Source organism: Mesitornis unicolor, unplaced genomic scaffold (genome assembly GCF_000695765.1).
Source record: "Mesitornis unicolor isolate BGI_N332 unplaced genomic scaffold, ASM69576v1 scaffold19514, whole genome shotgun sequence".
NCBI classification, from domain to species: Eukaryota; Metazoa; Chordata; class Aves; order Mesitornithiformes; family Mesitornithidae; genus Mesitornis; species Mesitornis unicolor.
The window spans coordinates 5,496-24,786 of record NW_010182280.1 but is presented as its reverse complement, the minus strand read 5'-3'; the positions used below and the strand labels follow the sequence as shown (position 1 = coordinate 24,786).

The 19,291-nt window shown below is 36.0% G+C and overlaps 1 protein-coding gene across 1 annotated transcript in view; it reads left to right on the top strand.

The window, feature by feature from the left end:
- PPP1R12A (protein phosphatase 1, regulatory subunit 12A) overlaps positions 1-19,291 on the top strand; it is a gene marked incomplete at its 3' end in the record, with an annotated part of 42,908 nt that overhangs the window by 19,273 nt on the left and 4,344 nt on the right. Inside the window, exons 8-17 of the mRNA XM_010183722.1 lie at positions 2,144-2,359; positions 3,172-3,266; positions 6,177-6,299; positions 8,132-8,293; positions 8,732-8,908; positions 11,215-11,305; positions 13,161-13,358; positions 13,537-13,705; positions 15,271-15,389; positions 16,067-16,132. Of these exons, the coding sequence (XP_010182024.1) occupies positions 2,144-2,359; positions 3,172-3,266; positions 6,177-6,299; positions 8,132-8,293; positions 8,732-8,908; positions 11,215-11,305; positions 13,161-13,358; positions 13,537-13,705; positions 15,271-15,389; positions 16,067-16,132 (1,416 nt within the window). The remainder of the gene's footprint in view (positions 1-2,143; positions 2,360-3,171; positions 3,267-6,176; positions 6,300-8,131; positions 8,294-8,731; positions 8,909-11,214; positions 11,306-13,160; positions 13,359-13,536; positions 13,706-15,270; positions 15,390-16,066; positions 16,133-19,291) is intronic.

Sequence of the window (19,291 nt, the reverse complement as noted above, 5' to 3'; positions counted from 1 at the left end):
GGAATGACTGCTCTTTCCCCTCGCTGAGCTTTGTGGCTGGGCTGTGTCGCTCTCTGATAGATTCCAGGGTGATCTCATGACATTAATCTAAACAGTTCCTGCTGGTGGCTCGGTAAGGAATTACGGGTCTCTGTCATGGGAGCTGCATTTGCAGTGCTCAGGAGCTGCACAGAATTCAAGAGCCAGAAGTTCTCCGCACAAACCATAGCAAATGCGTGAGGGAGGAGAAACGCTGTGAGTAATTGCTGGTTTGCTAACTGTGCCTGACTAGAATGAATTCAAATATATAGTGTGAATTTTACTGCAAGGAAATAGGCCTACTTTATATAGTTTATTTTTTAAAATCACTTCAGTAATACAAGCATTTGTACAGTTGGACAGTGCTCTCCACCCAGTTTTTTTACTGCACTTAACTGTCTTTGCACGCTGGAGATTCTGAGATATCTAACACTTCAAGCACTTCATTTTTCTTGTAACTGTCTGAACTTCATGTTGAAGTCAATAGTTTTGTAGCTTGTCCCTTCCAATCAATGTATTTATATTATGCAAAAGCCTTCTCAGCTGTATGACTTTCAGCAATAGGACATTACCAAATTGTTGCTAGCTGAAGTGTTGCTTGATATTCCAGAGTTGACGCGTCACACAGACATAGTTTTTTGGTACGTGATTAAGTGGCAATGTATTGAGAGGTGGATGACTTTTATAAGAAAAATAAGTATGATTTGATGCTGAATGATATCCTTTCGTAAGTCATTGTAACACACTGGTATTTAGTATGTTCTCATTGTATTACGCAGTAATTAATTGTTCGTCTTTTGGTCTTAAAGGTTAAAACTGCAGGTTAAAAGTAAACTGTAGTTATCTTTCTGATAATATATGTGAAAAATTCAGGGACTTCTGTAGCTACAAGATAAATACACATTTATGTCAAGACTGATCATCTTGTAACATAGCATGTGCATCTAGAGAAGCAGTTGCAGCTCAGATCAGTAAACAAAAAGGTTGTAAACTGGTTTTACTAATGAAGGTAAAACAGCACTATGTGCATGATTTGCACCTGCCTTTGCAGGTTTGCTCCATCTGTGCTACTGTAGCAGCTTTTCTGCTCTTACACCATAGATGGCCAAGCCGAACGTTGCTCACACGTGGTGCAGATGCAGTGTACTAAGAATTTGGGTTTTCTTCAGTCTATATGGCATTCAGTAATGCTGTTTTCTGTCTGTGGGTACTGAAGTAAGGTGAGTTTGGGAGAGAAGGTAGAGGTTTGATAGCTAAGCTAGCATGGGATATGATTAAGGGATATGAATAAAATATGATAAAAAGGTAAGAAAGGTAAGAGGTATGTTAGTGTGAGTCTTCTGGTATTCTCAACTGTATGAGGATTTGGGCCATGGACCTTGTTAGGTCAACAGGCTTTGCTGTCCTCTTCTGTGCAAACTGTAATTCTGTCTCTGAATTGGCTAAACGTGCTGTGCTGAGTTCACTAAGAATCTGTTACTGAGGTTTTATGTCTTTTACTGCTTTTTGGTATTTTTGGTATTTTGTGCTGTAATGAAGAGTTACATAACATAAATGTAGGAACAAATTATGTGGTTTTAAAACAACCTTTTGTTTCTATTTTCCATTCTTTCAATCTTCATCTTTGTCTTGTCTTAATTGGCTTTAGTCTGATTTCATTCCTCCTATCATGCCTGTCGTGGAGTCAGTAGATCCTGCATCATGGAGGCAGGGCTTGCGCAAAACTGGCATTGTTCTTGTGCCCAATAAGGGTGAAAAATCTATGGTGAGGTTCTGGTGTGCACAGGTTTGTGTACAGGTTGCAAAATAACATTTAATCAAAATGTTGATACTGGCTTTGCATGTTTCTAAGTTTGCATCTCATGATCACAGTGTGTATTGCAAAGTGTGGGTTTTTCTAAGCTAACTTTCAGAGGAGTAGTCTATCTTGACCAGTCTTACATTTCTTATTTCATTAACTAATTTAAGAGAAGAGTGTGTAGGTTTTCTCTCACCACAATTCCGTACAAATTCAACACTTCTATGATTATTAAAACCAGTTGTGTTCTCAAATCTCCGCAAGGAGCGTGAATTACCACAGGTAAAGTAAATTAGTAACGTAAATTCCTTTACGTGTGTTTTATAGTTTCCAACATCGACAACCAAGGTTTCTCCCAAAGAAGAAGAGAGGAAAGATGAATCTCCTGCTTCGTGGAGGTTAGGTCTTAGAAAAACTGGTAGTTATGGTGCGCTTGCAGAGATTACTGCTTCCAAAGAAGCTCAGAAAGAAAAGGACTCTGCAGGTGTCATGCGTTCTGCTTCAAGTCCTAGACTTTCCTCTTCATTGGACAACAAAGAAAAGGTAATAGTTAATAATATTAATAGTAATAAATAACATTCTGAGGAGCTGATCTACCTTACTTAGTATAAATGTTTATGATGCAGAAGTAAGACATTCTCTGTGGACTGTACTATACATCTGGTTTTCACCAAAATTCCAAAAAGTTGAATTATGCAGCTTCTGCGTAGTCTCTTTAAAAGTGTGGTATGCACCTTCACTGTCTCGTGATGTGGTACGTGGGTCTGGGGCTTCTCCCTTTTTGGGACCTACAGTGCTGGTAGTAGTTTTTACAGTTAAGAGAGATCAGAGGTTTGATAGTTTCGGCATCACTTGGAGTGTGATGTTGAAAGAATCTGATAAAAAAGGAGTCGCTTCTTTTATTCCATAGTCATTTTTGATTTAGAAAAATAGTTCTGTAATTAAACATGAGTACACTGAACCAAGTGAAGGACTAATTTGGAACAGGTAACTGAACAGCACAGAACTTGTGTTTCTGTTTCAAATACAAATTTTTAAATGTTTTCAGGATTAGGAGTAATGCTGTACCATACTATACAAAAATACTAAACCGGTTACTTTCAGTAATCAGTGTTGGAAATTGTACTGCAGCAAAGCAGAAAAAAGAGAAATCAAGTCATTTGCATCACTAGAATGAAAACATGAACAGTTTCCTTTTCCTGCTGTAGTCCTTATGGTATTTAACTAAAGCTGAAAACTCATTTTGTGTAATCAGGTCACAATAAATACATCTGAAGTTGTCATAATGATGATTTTCCAGCCAATAGCAGTATAATCAAGAATAGTAACACTTAATAAAAATGCATGTCTTTCAGGAGAAAGATGGAAAAGGAACTAGACTTGCGTATGTTGCACCTACAATACCAAGACGACTGGCCAGTACCTCTGACATTGATGAAAAAGAAAACAGGTGACTCTGAAGTTATAATTTGTGTTAAATATAAAAGTACTTTATTGTAGACTGGCTGACAAACTCACAGATTTTAAGACAATACTAATTAATAGTATTATGCTGCTCTATAGATTATGCTAATGCATAGGGTAATCCAATCCCTGAAGGTTTTTAATCTTATAAATTATAATGACCCTTTTAAAAATCCACATTACTATATAACAAGAGCAGAACTGGGCAATTCCAAAATACGAATTTGTGAACTTTAAGCTACTGAAGGGCGCTAAAGGCATTTTAATGCTTTGTTATGATCCAGTGAGCGGTGCTGCTGGGCTCTGTTATTACTTTTGATAATTATAAAATGCTGTGTTTCTTACAGTTACTGCTTAAAACCATATCATGCAGCAGGAGCAATGATTTACAAAAATTAATAAGTTACAAAAGCAGTTCTTCCATTTTTCTTGTTTACATGCTGACTTCTCATCTTCTTTTGGAGAGTTTTACTTTCTTTGTTGATACTTCTTCTGTAGCTTTCAGTATAAAAGAAAGAAAAAGTTCAGGTGCATAGGCTTGTTACCTGTTAGGATTTGAGGTACTTTCATGGCATATTTACATTGTCAGAACCTTCCCATTTTTCACATCTCTCCTTTATTAAGGTTCTACTTGGACATTTTCTTAATATAGAATTTATTCATATAGTTAGTACAGAATGCACAGTACAAAACATAGAAGTCTCCCTAATGTCTTGTTTCTGCTGGATCGTATCTGGATAGTTGAATGTTGGATGACCTGAACTGAAAATCCTCTCATTGTCCGAAAGGTGCTGTTGTAAACATCGTCTATAAGACTGATAAATCTCCTTATGTCTGACGAGGAGCCTGTTTGTTGCTGCTCTTGAGAACGGTTCATTTCAGTGCAAACACTGGCTTTTCTTATGCTTGCAGAACACTCTTGCCTGAGTTTAGTCTCTGGGTGATAAATTTTGTTTTGAAACAGGAATATTCCGGTTCTCTCACTCCCCTGAAGTTCACCCTAGTTTGTTAGCATCTCTCATGTTACTTGGCCGGATTTTTTTCCTCTGTATTTCTTTAACAGGGCAGTTTGAACTTTCTATTTGTGCTTATCATTCTCTGGAGTACTATATTCTTCGAAGTTGAGTTTATTATTATTAAGATTGCATTTTTTATTCTTTTGAGGTCTTTGTAAAAACTCTTTGTTTTCCAGAAATGTCTTAACGAGATGATTCCTTAAGATTGGGATAAATATTTCATTGCAGTTTTATTTCTTAGAAGCTCTTATTGCTTGTAACAAAGGGATTAAATTTTGTGTCAGTGTTGAGGTTGTGTCCGTGATGTGCCAATCATAACCATCACGGCTTATTCACAGACACAGTTCCAAAAGCAGGTATCAGCAATAGCTTATTTGTCCTCATATGCCTTGGGTGAACTGGGGTCATCAGTCTCATTAGTCCCAGTGCTGACCAAACAGTTGACGTGTGAATGTTGTATAGTCCTTGGTATACCAGAGGTGAAGCCTATTTTTAGGCCAGCCTGTTTAGGCACCAATACTTTGCCTAGTGTATGATGTGGCAGACAACCCAGCTTGCTTGAAGCTGTAAGAGATTTTTGACATTTAGCCTGACTTTCTTTACATGTAGAATTTAACCATCTGCCCTACACATCTCAATAAATTATTAAGGTTTCTGCCTTTGTCTTAGATTTCCGTACATGATCTCAGCTTAATGCTGGGTTCTTCTTTTACCTGTCCGAACACCTGTTTGTCTGGCTTATCGATGATGCAGCTGACATCCTAGTGTGAGTAATGGCAAGGACTTCAAGATGAATCCCAGTTGGGCTTTTAGATTAACAAATCTAAATTTCCAGCCTCAGTCAAATACCCAGTGCTACAGCAAAAGTGCTGGAAAAGTGAAACCTTCAGGAATTATAAAAATTTGTCATGCAGCAGGAACTTTCTGTGGTAGATGACATCTGAGAATTTGTGTTTCTTTGTGGTGGTAAGAGAGAACACTGCCTTTAGTCTGCGTTTGTTCCTTTTCTAAAGTTGTTTCTGACTGCAGAAGTGGTAGCATACATATTTGTGCAGAAAGAAGTATATTCTGAGGGCCAAAGGTATCTGACCATGCAATACATCTTTACAGAATTTTATTTTCCCTCGCACACCTGGATGCCTTTTATGTGTATAGTTTTGTGAAAGACTTTTTTTTTCTTCCTTCTATATGAGCTTTACTTTAAATCTTGAGCTGACATTTTTAATAGAAATTCAGGTTTTTGCATCTCAGTATCAGCTTTCAGGGTAGTTTTTGCAAGCAGATTTTTGCAAGGTTATTTCTTGCTGCTATAAAGTGCAACAACAGGCTGGAATTTTCTTATGACTACAGTATTGTCAGCTAGTGACATGTGGCAGGCCACTCAGGAATGGCTACTGCAGGCCTGTTTACATGAGTCTCCAGTGTCATGAGTTCTAAAGGCTGCTCAGCTTTTGAACTTCTTTTAACATCCAAGAATGAAAAATCCCATGAAAGCAGTTTCTAAAAAACCTGAATACTTTTTCCTTTATTGCACTGGATAATCTCAGGAGTAAACAGAAAAATCTCTTGTTCCTTTTTTGAGAAAAATGAAGCCAGCAATGGTCACAGGTAAAAGTTGATGATTTCATAATGTTTAAATCTTCTTTAGCATTTTCTCTTTTGATGCCACTTTTCTCTTATACTTAACAGTGTAAGTGTGAATGTAGTATTTTTCCACAGGAGCGTGAAGATTATTGTTCATAAAAGTAATTTGATTCCTTTTCTGTGTGATTATGTTTATCTTAAGTGTGTTATCCTGGGTTTTACTCTATAATTTGAAACTTCTTTTCAGCTCATGTCAAGAACAACCTTCTTTAATCTAAGGAATTTTTTTTTTACAGGGACTCATCTGCTAGCTCAATACGTGGTGGCAGTTCCTACACCAGGAGAAAATGGGAGGAAGATGTCAAGAAAAACAGTTTGAATGAAGGTCCTACATCATTAAACACAAGCTATCAGAGAAGGTGTGGGATTTTCTCTTACTTTTTTTATCAAAATAAACTTACAAATTAAAACAAACAAATAATCACTTTGTAAGGACAGTTCAAAACTGAACGTTGACATATGGAGATGTTCCTAATAATTGCAAAGTCTGTACTTAAACTGATGCAATGTACTGATTTTAAAGCTACACCATTTTAATTAGCTTTGAGTGTTGCAGGAACTGCTATGTTATTGAAATTATATGCCTCTTTTTCCTGTTGATTAATTCAGTTTGAGGTTCATTTGACTCTTTCCAGATTAGTTCAGTAGCCAAAGAGAATTGTTGTAAATGTTGGAATAGCAGTAATTGTGCTTGATACCTGAAATGAAAAGGGGAAAAACTTTGTCTCTGTTTAATTTTGGTTTTTTGCATGACAGTAGCAGAGGTCTTGGGCTACTCTCCGTAATGGTAGATCATAGCCATAACTACCTGGAGTATCAGCATCATAGAATGCATACGTAAAACTAACTCGATTGCAAAGTAAATGATGATTAATATGAAAATAATTTTCAGGTGTGTGTGATTCCTGTCTTACAGGATTTTCTCAGAAGGAATCACGTCCTGCACATACATACACGATCAACTTTACTCCATTGTGTAGTTTCAATGTAGCTGTTTGAGTAACATTCTTAACTGGTGTTAGTGGAGCAATAAATGTGTAAAATTAATAACTCAGAAGTTTGGCATTCAGATAGCTAAGCTGCATATTGATATGTGCTGCTAATACGTGTGGTGATGGGTACTTAACTTTTTTTAGTCTTGACAGTGATGTTGTCAGTGACATGTATTCAGGCTGTTTCATACAGCATAATCTGTCTGACATCTTTGTTAACCTCCTGCCTTGAAAAGCAAAGCCACTTTTCCTAACTTTACATTTAAGAAAGATGTTGCACGGATTTCCTGTTCAGGGTGGAAAATATCATAGCTGATATATGAGAACAATCTTTGCATGTTAGCTTTTATCAATTATTATGCTCCAGCCTTCAAACAAAATGTACTCATCACTTTTAAATTGCATGTGCTGCTTTAATGGTGTATTTCCTTAGCAGTTCTTATACAGGTATTTTTCTTTGTCATTTTAGGATTGGTAGTGATAGAAAAAATGATCAGTTGCAGAATGACAGAGAAGCAGCTTTTCTTAAGTCTTTTGCAGTTAGTAATATGATGCTCTGCCTGTCCTAACTGTGGATTCTGAGGTTTAGTCGTGGGCAAACATATCCTGACTTGGTAATGCAAAATTTGTTCAGCCAGAACCAATGAATAGAAATGTGGGAGCTACTGTATCTCCTTTACAACTTGAAGAGCAAGAGCAGAGCCTGAGTGGGAGGTTAATCTTTCTGAGAATGATTAAAGTTTAAAAAAAAAAAAAAGAAAAGCAGTACATTCAATTGGTTGAAAAATATAAGAGGAGCGATACTGGTGACATTTTCTTTTCTGACAAGCTGTGAAGTAGAATTCTGCATTTTCTGAGTTACTCAGTGTGGGTGAAACAGCAGTTTAAAAATGGGACACTGGGGGCCCGATCTGAATACTTCAGTAGATGCGATCAAGACAGTCATACATTCTTTATCTCTTCTTCTTGTGGGGAAATGGACTAAGGGACACTTCTGCTGCCCTCTGAAGTCATAAATTAAAAGTCCTAGTCAAGAAAATAGTGAAGAAAATGCTGCTTTTGTTCCAGAAGTTTCCGAGACTCAGCTGAGACACAGAATACATGGGCAGGAATTTAATGGATCATTCACAGTTTTATGTTATTTTCCTGAGCAAAGACAAGTAATACAAATCCATCCCTTGTACATGTCTCTCCTTCAGTGGCTCCTTTGGTAGAAGACAGGATGATTTGATTAGTTCTAATGTTCCAAGTACTGCATCAACAGTTACCTCTTCTGCTGGTCTCCAGAAAACACTGCCTGCCAGCGCAAACACTACTACAAAGAGTACAACGGGTTCTACTTCAGCAGGTGTACAAAGCAGGTAACGGCACCAGCACACTGCTTTTTGCCTTTATTTTTGTCAGGTCTACTGTGTGCTTATGTTTGTGCATGCGTTCTTGTTTAGTAGATCCTGGGGCTCTGGATTTTTTAACTTTCCTGTCAAATTTGTTTTAATACAATTTGGCTCAAAAACTGTGAATGGCTTTCTGCTCTAAAGTGACAGCCATGTTGGTATAAAGAGTAAATCCAATGTTAGAAGGGTGAGAAGAATAAACGTTCAATTATTGTGAACTGCTCAATTCTTAACTTACTCAATTTAATAGCTCAAGTTGAGCTTTCATAGTAGAGACATTTCTCAGTTTGCTTTAAAAAAAAATCCACCCCTCAATTTACATGTTACTAGTTGTTTAGTAAAGTGCTTTCATTGTTTAGCTGTTTCCTTTTCTCTTTTTTTGTGTTGCTGCTTGTTATGCTGTAGTACCTCAAATCGTTTGTGGGCTGAGGATAGTACTGAGAAAGAAAAGGACAGTGTTCCTACAGCAGTGACCGTTCCTGTTGCACCATCTGTTGTAAATGCCACAGCCACTACCACAGCCATGACTACAGCTACTTCTGGCACTGTGTCCTCAACATCAGAGGTCAGGGAGAGACGGAGGTGTGTAAAGGTCCTAAGAGTAATGTTGCTCTCAATGCAAAAGTTTTCTTTTTTTCTTATTTAAAGAAATGTGTTGGTTACCACAGATTTGGACAGTACAGTCTGTAAAGCAGTGTTGTTTGCTTGCTGTGTATTGGAACAACTAACAACGTGCCTCAATTTATGTAAGAGCTTAGTACGGGTAGAGACCATTCATGAAATCTAAACTTTGATATTGTACATTTTTGACTCGCCTTGGGTTCTCATTTGGTACGTGGTATTTTCATATTTGTATTTCTGTTAATAGATTAACTGAGTCCTCTTAAAAATATCCTTAATGAAACTATGTAAAAAAACTGAATTAAAAGTAAGAAAATCAATAATTAATTACTACAAGTACGTATGTACTGATTGAGCAGCTGTGCCACTGGCAGTATGCTTGTTAGTTACAACGTGGGGGCTTTTTGGTCATTTTGTATGCCTGGCAATACTGAAAAAAGACTACTGAACCCAACACATCCTGTTTATTTCATTGCATCACTTAGGGTCTCTTCTACTTGAAACATATATTCAGTTGTAAATGCAATGGTTTAAAAGCTATTCAGTATGAAAAATGAATAAGAACGTGATGTAAATCTTTTTTTTTCAGCCTTAGTCAGAACCATACCAAAATTTGAATGAACCTGACAAACCAAAAGCAAAACCAACAAAATGCATCTTTTTGTCAAAAATAGTTCAAATTTTAAAATGCAAATGCTATCTCAGTCTCATATGAGCTAGAAAAGCAAGGAAATCTAGAATTAAGGCTTTTGCTGTCTCGTTTGCTCTCACTAGTGTGTGTATACTAATGTGCATATACTACATATGTTTTAGATACCTGCAATTGGCCTGAAATTCGTTGTGTCTATCTGACTCTGGGCTGATTGTGTAATATGCTGTTGCAGATGCATTCTTGACAGCATATTAAAATACCCGTTAAATGTTAGAAATGAGCAAAACTGGAATAATTGCCATGTGCATGTGAGACGGTAGTGCTCTAAATATCAGCACATGTGTATTTATCTGTATAGATACAGATGCTTACATACATGTGCACGTGTGTATCTGTGTATATTTATATGCACATGAAAATTTGTATATGAAATAATACATGCTCAGTATTATCTTAAGAAATGAAGTTGGTTAATCAGTAATTTATAGACTGACAGTGTATATAGAAAGTATGTTTGAAATAGTATTTCAAAGAATATTTGAAAAGTAAAGACATTATAGACTGTTTTCAGTAGCAAAGCATGTAATGATGCATCCTTTTGGAATAGCTGTAGAGCTATATTCTTTATGTGATTTTTAGGATTGGTTTAGAGAAACAGTGAAGAGAATGACAAACTCTAATCTTTGAATCCTTGTATCATGAATAATACTGCAAAGGTAACCTTGTGTGGCATTTTTCAGGGCAATTTCTGATCTGACCGTAGCTGTAGCCTGCACCTGGCAAGCTGAGAGTTTTCATTTTCCCTCAGACGGGTTTATAGTATTTCAGATGTATTGGAGGACAGGAGTATGTGCACCAGTTACTAAAGAGCAAGTTATATGGAGTAATTTATAGCAGTTTTCAAGCCCTAAAAGTTACACCTGCACTGCAATCAAAACCTCCAAGGAAGATAGTATTTCAGGGCATGTAAGCTAAAGCATGTTTGTCTACTCTAATAGCCTTTTGGATTTGATTACCATTACCTGCTTACTCTGCAGGATCTTTGTGGGATTTCTTTTTAAGCACAGTTTTTTCAAGGGGATCTGGATTCCTCAAAGCATGGATGATTCATGTGAAAATAGGGTAACCACCTCCTCGAGGATTTTTAATCTCTGGTGCGATAGATGATATAATTAGATTTGCTGCTTTCACAATACATTTAGCTTTTTCTAAAAACCTACAAGTAATGTTAAAATTTGATACACATACATACACATATTTTATGTATAAATGTGTAACTGGCAGAATCTCTGAGGTCTTCTACTCCTATGTTGGTAGACTTGTGAAATACCAAAAAAGCTTAAGTTATATTGAGATGAAATGGTAAAAAGAAGTTTAAATGAAGTAGGAAAACACTGTCTATTTTAGTAGTGTTCTAAGGCTGCTATCTTGTTGAATAGATCATTATGCTATGGATGAAATGTCTGAAATGTAGTTTGCCTATATATAGTTAAAGATGTTCTTCTAACTGCTTTGGTTTTCAGTCATATTGTGCTGTGGGGTTTTATTTCTGACTACTTAGTACATTTGAACAAAAATTGTCATTCGCCAACTTTGTTTGTGATTAACTCTTTAGATCATACCTCACTCCAGTACGGGATGAAGAGTCAGAGTCCCAAAGAAAAGCTAGATCCAGGCAAGCAAGACAGTCGAGAAGATCTACGCAGGTACAGTTTAATTAAAGATTCAACGTTAATGGAAATGTACCCCTGTAGCTCCTTGAGGACAGTGAAATTTTAATTTTCCAGTAAAGATCCAAATAAACTGGTGGGTCTTCCTGGTATTAAACAACTTGTACCAGAATGAAATAAAGCCTCTTTTTTCCTTTTTTCCTTCAGTACCTTCACTGGGTGCTGAAAGTTGCGTTTTCAACCACTGAAGAGTAACTTAATGCAAATTTGAAAGCACAGACTCCTCCACTGAAAGGAAGTTTTTGATTGGATTATGGTAAAATGTCTTGCTCGAGTGGTTGTATCCGATGTGATGTGATGTTTAAATCTAAGACTTTGAATTCTTCAGGAATGAATAGCTGTATGCTTCTGGCTGAAGACTTAATGCTTGAGAAATAGGCATAGTAAATGGAAGTAAATCTTCCATTTTTGTGTCTTTTTTATGTGCATGGACTGTTGAAGATAATGTGATTGAGCTGACCAACATATGGGTAGCTAAGAAGAACCATGGCATAGAAAAAAATTCAACCTAGTTTCTGTGGAGATGGAAAAGTACTAAGGAAAAGTTTTTTGTTACTTGCTAATAATCTCAAATCTAACTGCGTATCTCCTTTTTTTTCTCTTAGTTTACATACTGATATATTTCTTTTTTCTCCCCAATTTCTATCAGAACTGCCTCATGCTGAATTGCAACCTGTGCCGCCCTAACATAGGGAAGGGTATGGCAGTAGCTAAATAGATTATCTCTAAACAGTACTTAAACACTCTTTGGGCAGTGGAGCAATTACCAACCACTCTCCTCTGGAGTGTGTTTATCTACCTCTTCTCGTGTCTGCTAACAAACTGAGAATAATCAGCAGATAATCCCTGGATAAAACAGCAGAAAGAAATACTCCGGCCATCATCCTCATCTGCTTTATGGCTGAGTCTGTATCTACACTGTTTACTGATGTTACTTGCAAATCTTTGCACTTTTAAACTCCTCAGATATTTCTGGTTACTTTTCCTATTGAGAGATCCATGCTGCTTGTTATAACTTTATCTTACTGGGGTTCTTTTTTACCTCTTGATAATAATGCAGAGCCTTGAGAGATGGTCAAACTCTAGGCCAACTATTGTCGAATCTCTAGGGTGAAGAAGATACCAGAAATTACTGTATTAAAACATTATCAACATGAAAGACAATTAAATAACTGATAGACTGCAAAGTCGGCTTTGAATAATAGATTGAAAAGTGTTTTGAGCAGTATCTCAGTAAGATACATCAGCTGAAAAGCGCAGCAGAGAAAAGCTGTCTTCAAAAAATTGTTTTCTTTCTGGGCTTATTTCAAAACTAGTTTTTAGCCTCAGAATAACAAGCAAATAAGAAATTAGTCGCAACTTTCTCTGATGCTATCAGTGCAGTTTTTTATGTGGTGGTGTGTAAAAATCAGTTGCACTGAGTGAATTTGTAAAGTATAAACGTTCCTGAAAATTCAGTAAGTGTTGTGTTTTTAGGGTTCTTTCAAAAACATTTAGTAGGCTAATGATGATATTGGAATGATCTGATGGGTTCTTAAATAATTTCTATATGATTTTCTATGGGATCTGTACATACTAGTCCAACTAAAAGTTGTGTTGCTGGAGAATCTGTGTCAGATCACATTACAGAAAACGCCACTAATCAAAGAGGGATGTTTTGTTGCAAGATCTGGGAGAAAAGCTTATAGGCAGAATATGTAGCTAAAATTTATTTCTTAATGGATAGAATTAATTTTCTTAAGCTGAATTTAAAATATGTAGTTATATAATGTGATCCTGTACATTAATAGGAGTGATATATTGAAACATTTGCTGGCTGCTGTTTTCACAGGGTGTGACACTGACAGATCTTCAAGAAGCTGAAAAAACTATAGGAAGAAGTCGTCCCACGCGAACCAGAGAACAGGAAAATGAAGAAAAAGAAAAAGAAGAGAAAGAAAAGCAAGACAAAGAAAAACAAGAAGAAAAGAAAGAATCTGAAACTAAAGATGATGATTATAGACAAAGATATTCCCGAACTGTTGAAGAGGTATTTTCATGATGGCTCTCTTTAGGTAGAGAAACTAGATGAATCTTAACTTCAACTGTAATGTTTTAAATTTGGTACTACTCTCAGTATTATTTATATATTTAAGTGTTTTGATATCCTGTGGTTTATATTTGTTTAACCTTGGTAAATTAATTTTGACATTTTTTCTGCTGAATAGCCATATCATCGCTATAGACCAACTTCAACTTCAACTTCCTCCTCCTCCACCTCTTCGCTCTCCACCTCCACTAGCTCCCTTTCAACTTCAAGTCAACTAAACAGACCAAACAGCCTTATAGGTATAACTTCTGCCTATTCTCGGAGTGGAACAAAGGAAAGTGAGAGAGGTAGGAGTACTGTTTGTGAAGGGGTTTTTTGGTTGTTTTAGTTGACAAAGGGCTGCTTATGTTTCTGTCATTAGGGATGTATTTTTCTCCCATCTTCTGTAAGAATATCCAAAACCCGCATATAGAGAGGAAAAATAAGATTCTGTACTTGGTGTTCTTCAGCCATTTAGTATATGAATCTGTGTTTTCCATTGGTGGGTCATAGATATGCCAAATATACTGCCATCAGTATCCACATAATGCTTTGTTTTCTGCTTTAACACAGCAACTATAATAAAATAACCACATTTCAGAGTTTAAATACTTACAGGTATCGAGGAGGAATTTTATTTGATTAAATAATTGCTAAATAACTGGGGTTTTGTTTCAGTACTTTCACACTGAAGGACAATGCTTCAGTGCTTTAAGGACCTCTCAGGGTTTCACAAGCAGCTAAAAAGAAAGGGAAGGAGATATTTCCAGTGGTAGTTCAGAATATTTAATGGAACCATACTTCTAGATGCTTAACTGGTTTACGTAATCTTAAGCTGAGGATCACCTGCATGATTCAGAGGTCAGGATAAAGCTTTTCTCTGATGTCACAGAATTTTTGCCCTTATTTCAAACATGAATCACCTGCTATAATGCTCAGAGATGTTGTGCCTGATTAGTTGCCTAATCATCATTTATTTAATTAGGAAAGGTATATGTTAATTTTCTTCTCTTCTGCTTAATTCTTGCTTCACGCTAAAATGTTTTTTACCTCTGAAGACTAGTGATAGTAAGCTTAAGTTTTTAGTGATGTTTCTATCTGAACTCAAATCTGTGGCTTCTTTCTTTAATAATAGAATGGCAGACTGAATAGACTGCATGATAATAGGTAAATAACTTTGAGCAGGTTTGTTTAGTTTGAGGTGTTTTTGGCACACATTACTTCTAGACACATAGGGGAACAAAGACAGTCATGAGGTATTATGTTGGTTTTCAGTTGCAATTGAATTTCTTTAAAGAAAAGGGAAATCTGTAGTACAGTATTAGTCTAGGAAATCCCATTTTATTTTTCCTTAGAGCAAACGTGGATTATGAAAGTGTGATGAAAAGGGGGACTCTAAGAAGGACTTAACAGACTTTTAAAAGGGTTTCTTTTAATATTGGATTCTTGATGTAAGCAAATAGAAAACATGTTTGATGGAGAATGGTGAAGAATTATCTTTTATTTTGTACTTTTATACATCTACTGACACAGATGTTTGAATTATTACGTGACAGTTTTGAAAATGGACTTTAAAGTCCAATTTGTAGTGTATTACTGTTACATTGAAATGTTTTATTTAGGTGGCTGAGATGGAATTAGTATTTTGCAGTTGCTGTTCAAGAATGGGAACAGTATTTAGAGTATTTTAGAGCTATATTCTAAGGAATGTCTATAACAGCAAACCCTGTATGTGGTTAGAAGCTCTTTAGCAAATTTATTTCAGGTAAAAAAATTAATTGTAAGCATTTTGAAGATTGAGAATTATTTCAAAAAAATTTCAGAAAATTAGACTGTGTCATACTTGAATGAATAAGAAAGTTGTTATTAACAGAAGGAGGCAAGAAAGAAGATGAAAAGGAGGAAGATAAGTCGCAGACAAAGTCTATAAGAGAAAGACGGCGACCAAGAGAAAAACGACGATCTACAGGAGTTTCTTTTTGGACTCAAGATGTGAGTAAACAACTGCTACTGCTGATTTATAGCCTTAGCTTATAGCAATATGGAATATGTATAGTGTGCTCTTTATTTTGAGAAGAGGTTACAGTAATACAGTATGTAACTAATTATCTGGAAAAAGTATTCTCTGTTTCTCTTCTTTGAAGCTTTCAGGAGCAAAATCAAGTCTAAGTTATGTTGATAGTGCTACATAGAATTTGAGAATACTGTAATAACCATAATTTAATAGGAATGAAAAATAGTCAAAGGATAAAGTAATCATTGAAGACTTATTTTGCATTGCATGCGTACCAAAGCTGTGAGAATGAGACTCATTATCTGGCGCATTCCAAGTACCCACGTACTTACAACTGAAAGAGCTGCTGTCGCTTTAGAAGGGCTATAGCTGATGTTTCAGCCCATTCCCTTTCCCTTTTCTTTCTCATTGGATCAGTATATACTTTGGTAATAACAAGATTTTCTTGTGCCAGAGGCAAAGTTCTGTTTCCTCTCCCAGTACTGAAAACATGTCCTTGTTTGAGAATTTTCATCATATATCCCATAATTGTCTATACATTTCAGTTAGGTAGAATTCCACTGCTCCTGGATTTTCATATTAAGTCTAGATTGCCCTAAATCTCAGAAAGCTTTCAGTAGTTTAATTATTTTTCCTCTCCCACGTCTTTCACCAGAGTGATGAAAATGAGCAGGAACACCAGTCAGATTCAGAAGAAGGAACAAATAAGAAAGAAACTCAGGTAATTTAAAAAAGATAATTAGTTTATTAACTTTCTGACAGATACATATTTATTGTAAGATTTCTGTTGCAGTTGGGTTTAATTAAAAGAGTACATACGGTAGAGTTCTTATGAGTGCTTTCTGAGTCATAATTTGTGGCCATGGTTCAGTGCCGTTTCCTTTGCAGGCTTTAATAACAATTTTTAACGTATTAACAATTGCTAAAATGGATGTTTTTCACTTCCATTCTGCTTGTGTAGAATTAGCATCCAGAAAGCATAGGTGAAATTTCTGACACAGGTCAGGGACATGTTGCAGCAAGTTACTGGAGGGAGCTTTCAGTTTTGACCTTGCAAAAATCTTTGTTCCATCTGCTGTGTTATTTTCAGATAAGTGATGTCCGGTGACTTACGCGTGCTAATTAAAACCTTTTAAAATTAAACCTGGTGCTGTCAATAATATAATTAACAAATAATTGAAGCATAGGAAGTTGAAGAGGACAGTGTACCTGATTTTTCCACTGAAGAAAATGGATCTCTGAACATCCTAATTCAGTATTACTGGTCTTGTTAAAAAGTCGGTGGAAAACCGTATCTAATAGACTTGGCTTGATGGAAAAAGTCCTTATAAACGGAATGGAGTGTGACAGTGGGAAGAGGAGACCTTAAAAGGGAAGTAGTGACTTAAACTGTAGTATGAAATAGTATAGCAGAATGTATTTCTTTTGACCTAAACCCTGGAGTAACACACTACAGAATCAGGTTCATTGCTGAAGAATAAAACTCTCCTTTTTGTAAAAACTTTTATTACACATTCCTTAAATACTTCAGTGAAGGGATTTATTCTCTGTAATTTTTGTTTGCTGTATTTTTTATTTCCATGTCACAACATAAATGTAGTCCTGTTTCCTTTCCTCCCGCTAGTGCATATCATTATCCTTAGATCTCCAATTACTCCATGTTCTGTTCTGTAGAAATTCAGGTTGGTAGAATGCGTATGTGGTGCTTCTGATAGAATTAGACTCTCATAAAACTGTGGCGAAATAGTGGTAAATCAGGCCCAAAATTATAAATATGATCTGTGATTAGAAAGAAGGGTGTGTTGGAGTGGGATTGTGGAGAAGTGTAGAACTGTGGCTTGATTTAGGAGGCAAAACATTCTCCTAGCCCGTATACTTCCCGCAAAAGAGGTCAGTAGTTTGGATTCATTATAAATCAATTTAATATCAGATTTCAGTTCATGAAGAGGTCTGAAATAAATAGAATGTGTGAACCAATTTCACTGTCACCGGGCTGCATAAATTGATTTTCCTTTGTTGATATAAGCTCTTCTGTCACATCAGCTGCAGAAAAGATGAAAACAGAGTGGAAGTGAGTTGAATATCAGAATAAGTATTTCATGTGTGTTTAAGTTTTCTTTTCAGATTTTGTCAAACCTAGTATGTAATTTCCAGTGTAGTATCAGAACTGTGGAAAATGTTCTAGCCTTTTAATTCCTGTAATCCTGTTAACTATGACCTATCATCAAGTTTGCGTATAATAATTTCATTCTTTTCATATTAAGGTTTTTTTTCTCCTTTGCATACAAATGGTTTATCAGGGATATAAAACATTATGTAGATTTCAAGTAACTTCCTCTCCTTGATAAACAACTGTTTAGCATTTGTCAATGATAAACTGAGAACTAAATATATTACTTTTGACAGTGCAGTATTTTACCACCTTAGAAGAATAACAGCAGAGTAGATCTTGAGCATTCTCATAGGCCACTTGTACCCAAATCCATGGCAAAAATTGTATTTTTTTCATTTTTTTAAATGCCTGAAGGAATTGCACTTTTGGCAGCTGCTAAATCTGCTTTCACTTTGACACAGATAGTGCATGCTTTACTGTAGAAATTCATCATTATTTAGGAAGAGAAAAGGAAAGATTTAGGAATAAACTAGAATTATAATGAAAGGCATTTTTTTTTAATTGATTATTTGATGTAGTGCTATTCAGGAGACAGAAACTTTGGGAATACTGACATTCTCTGTTCCTCCCTTATGTGGTGCTGCTGTATTTTTTTTGTTTGGTGAAGCTACAGGCCAGAGGTAAAGATGGTAACTAGCAACTTCCAAGGGCTTTGGCGGTAACTCAAGAATTTAAACTACAGAGAGGAGGTCAAGAGCAAGTCTTGCACATGGGCGCATGCTATAAAGAAAATTAAAGGACCTTAGACAAAATAACTTCTAGAAGTTCTTGGAAATATTATTTTCTTGCTCATCTCAGAGGCCTTTGAAAGAATTGTCTTGTAAAATTGCAGTTTGTTCTTGTTCTTCACAGCTGTCTTTTGACTTCTTCGCTGATCATTTGTCCAGAAAGGAGAGCTACTAAGGAGAAGTTAGACTCTGCTAAGCAATTTGACAGTCAGAGATTGTTCTGATGGAATTTTCTTTAGGCCTTTTAATGTTAAGAGCTGAGAATTTCTTCAGTTTGCACAAAAAATGCCATGTTAATTAAAGGAGATTGGTGTTACTGCAAGGAGGATAGTCTTAGAAGCAAGTTGAAGGGTAGCAGTTCAACAGTAAGGAAGTCAGAAGATCACTCTGGCAACTGAGAGATTCCAAGTAAAAAAGGGGTTTCTGTGCAGACTCTTTTTCAGTTTGATGCATTAAAAAAAGTACTACAACTGTGGTCTAGTTATAATTAAATGGACTGAAATTTTCTTTTGCCAGAGATCAGATATGTGACTTCAGAGGGGTGAAAGCTAGCAATGCTAAGATAATAAATGTCATTAGGTCTTCTAATTCTCTGGGAATAAACATGAGAAGCTGTCATAAATCATGTTGATTAAATGCTGTGCTCAGATTTTTTTCCTCAGTTTCACTGCTGTGGCAGTTTTACAGAAACACGGATTTCTAACAGTATGGAAAATTCCACCTGACACTGACATTTTATTTCCATTATCAGTAATTATCCTGACCTCACTAGAATGTAATGGGCCTGTCTAGAAGCTTAATGTACATTTTCAAATACGTGGTTTCTTTTGGGGCATTCTTATGGTCTGTATGGACTGATGGCATAGGGTTAGGTGTAAGTGTTATTTTGGGTTGTGTAGATAAGGACTCATATGGTGGCTGTCCTACAGTGTAGGTAAAAGTTAAAAGTATCAGCTTAGCATTTTCCTGTGTACGGCAT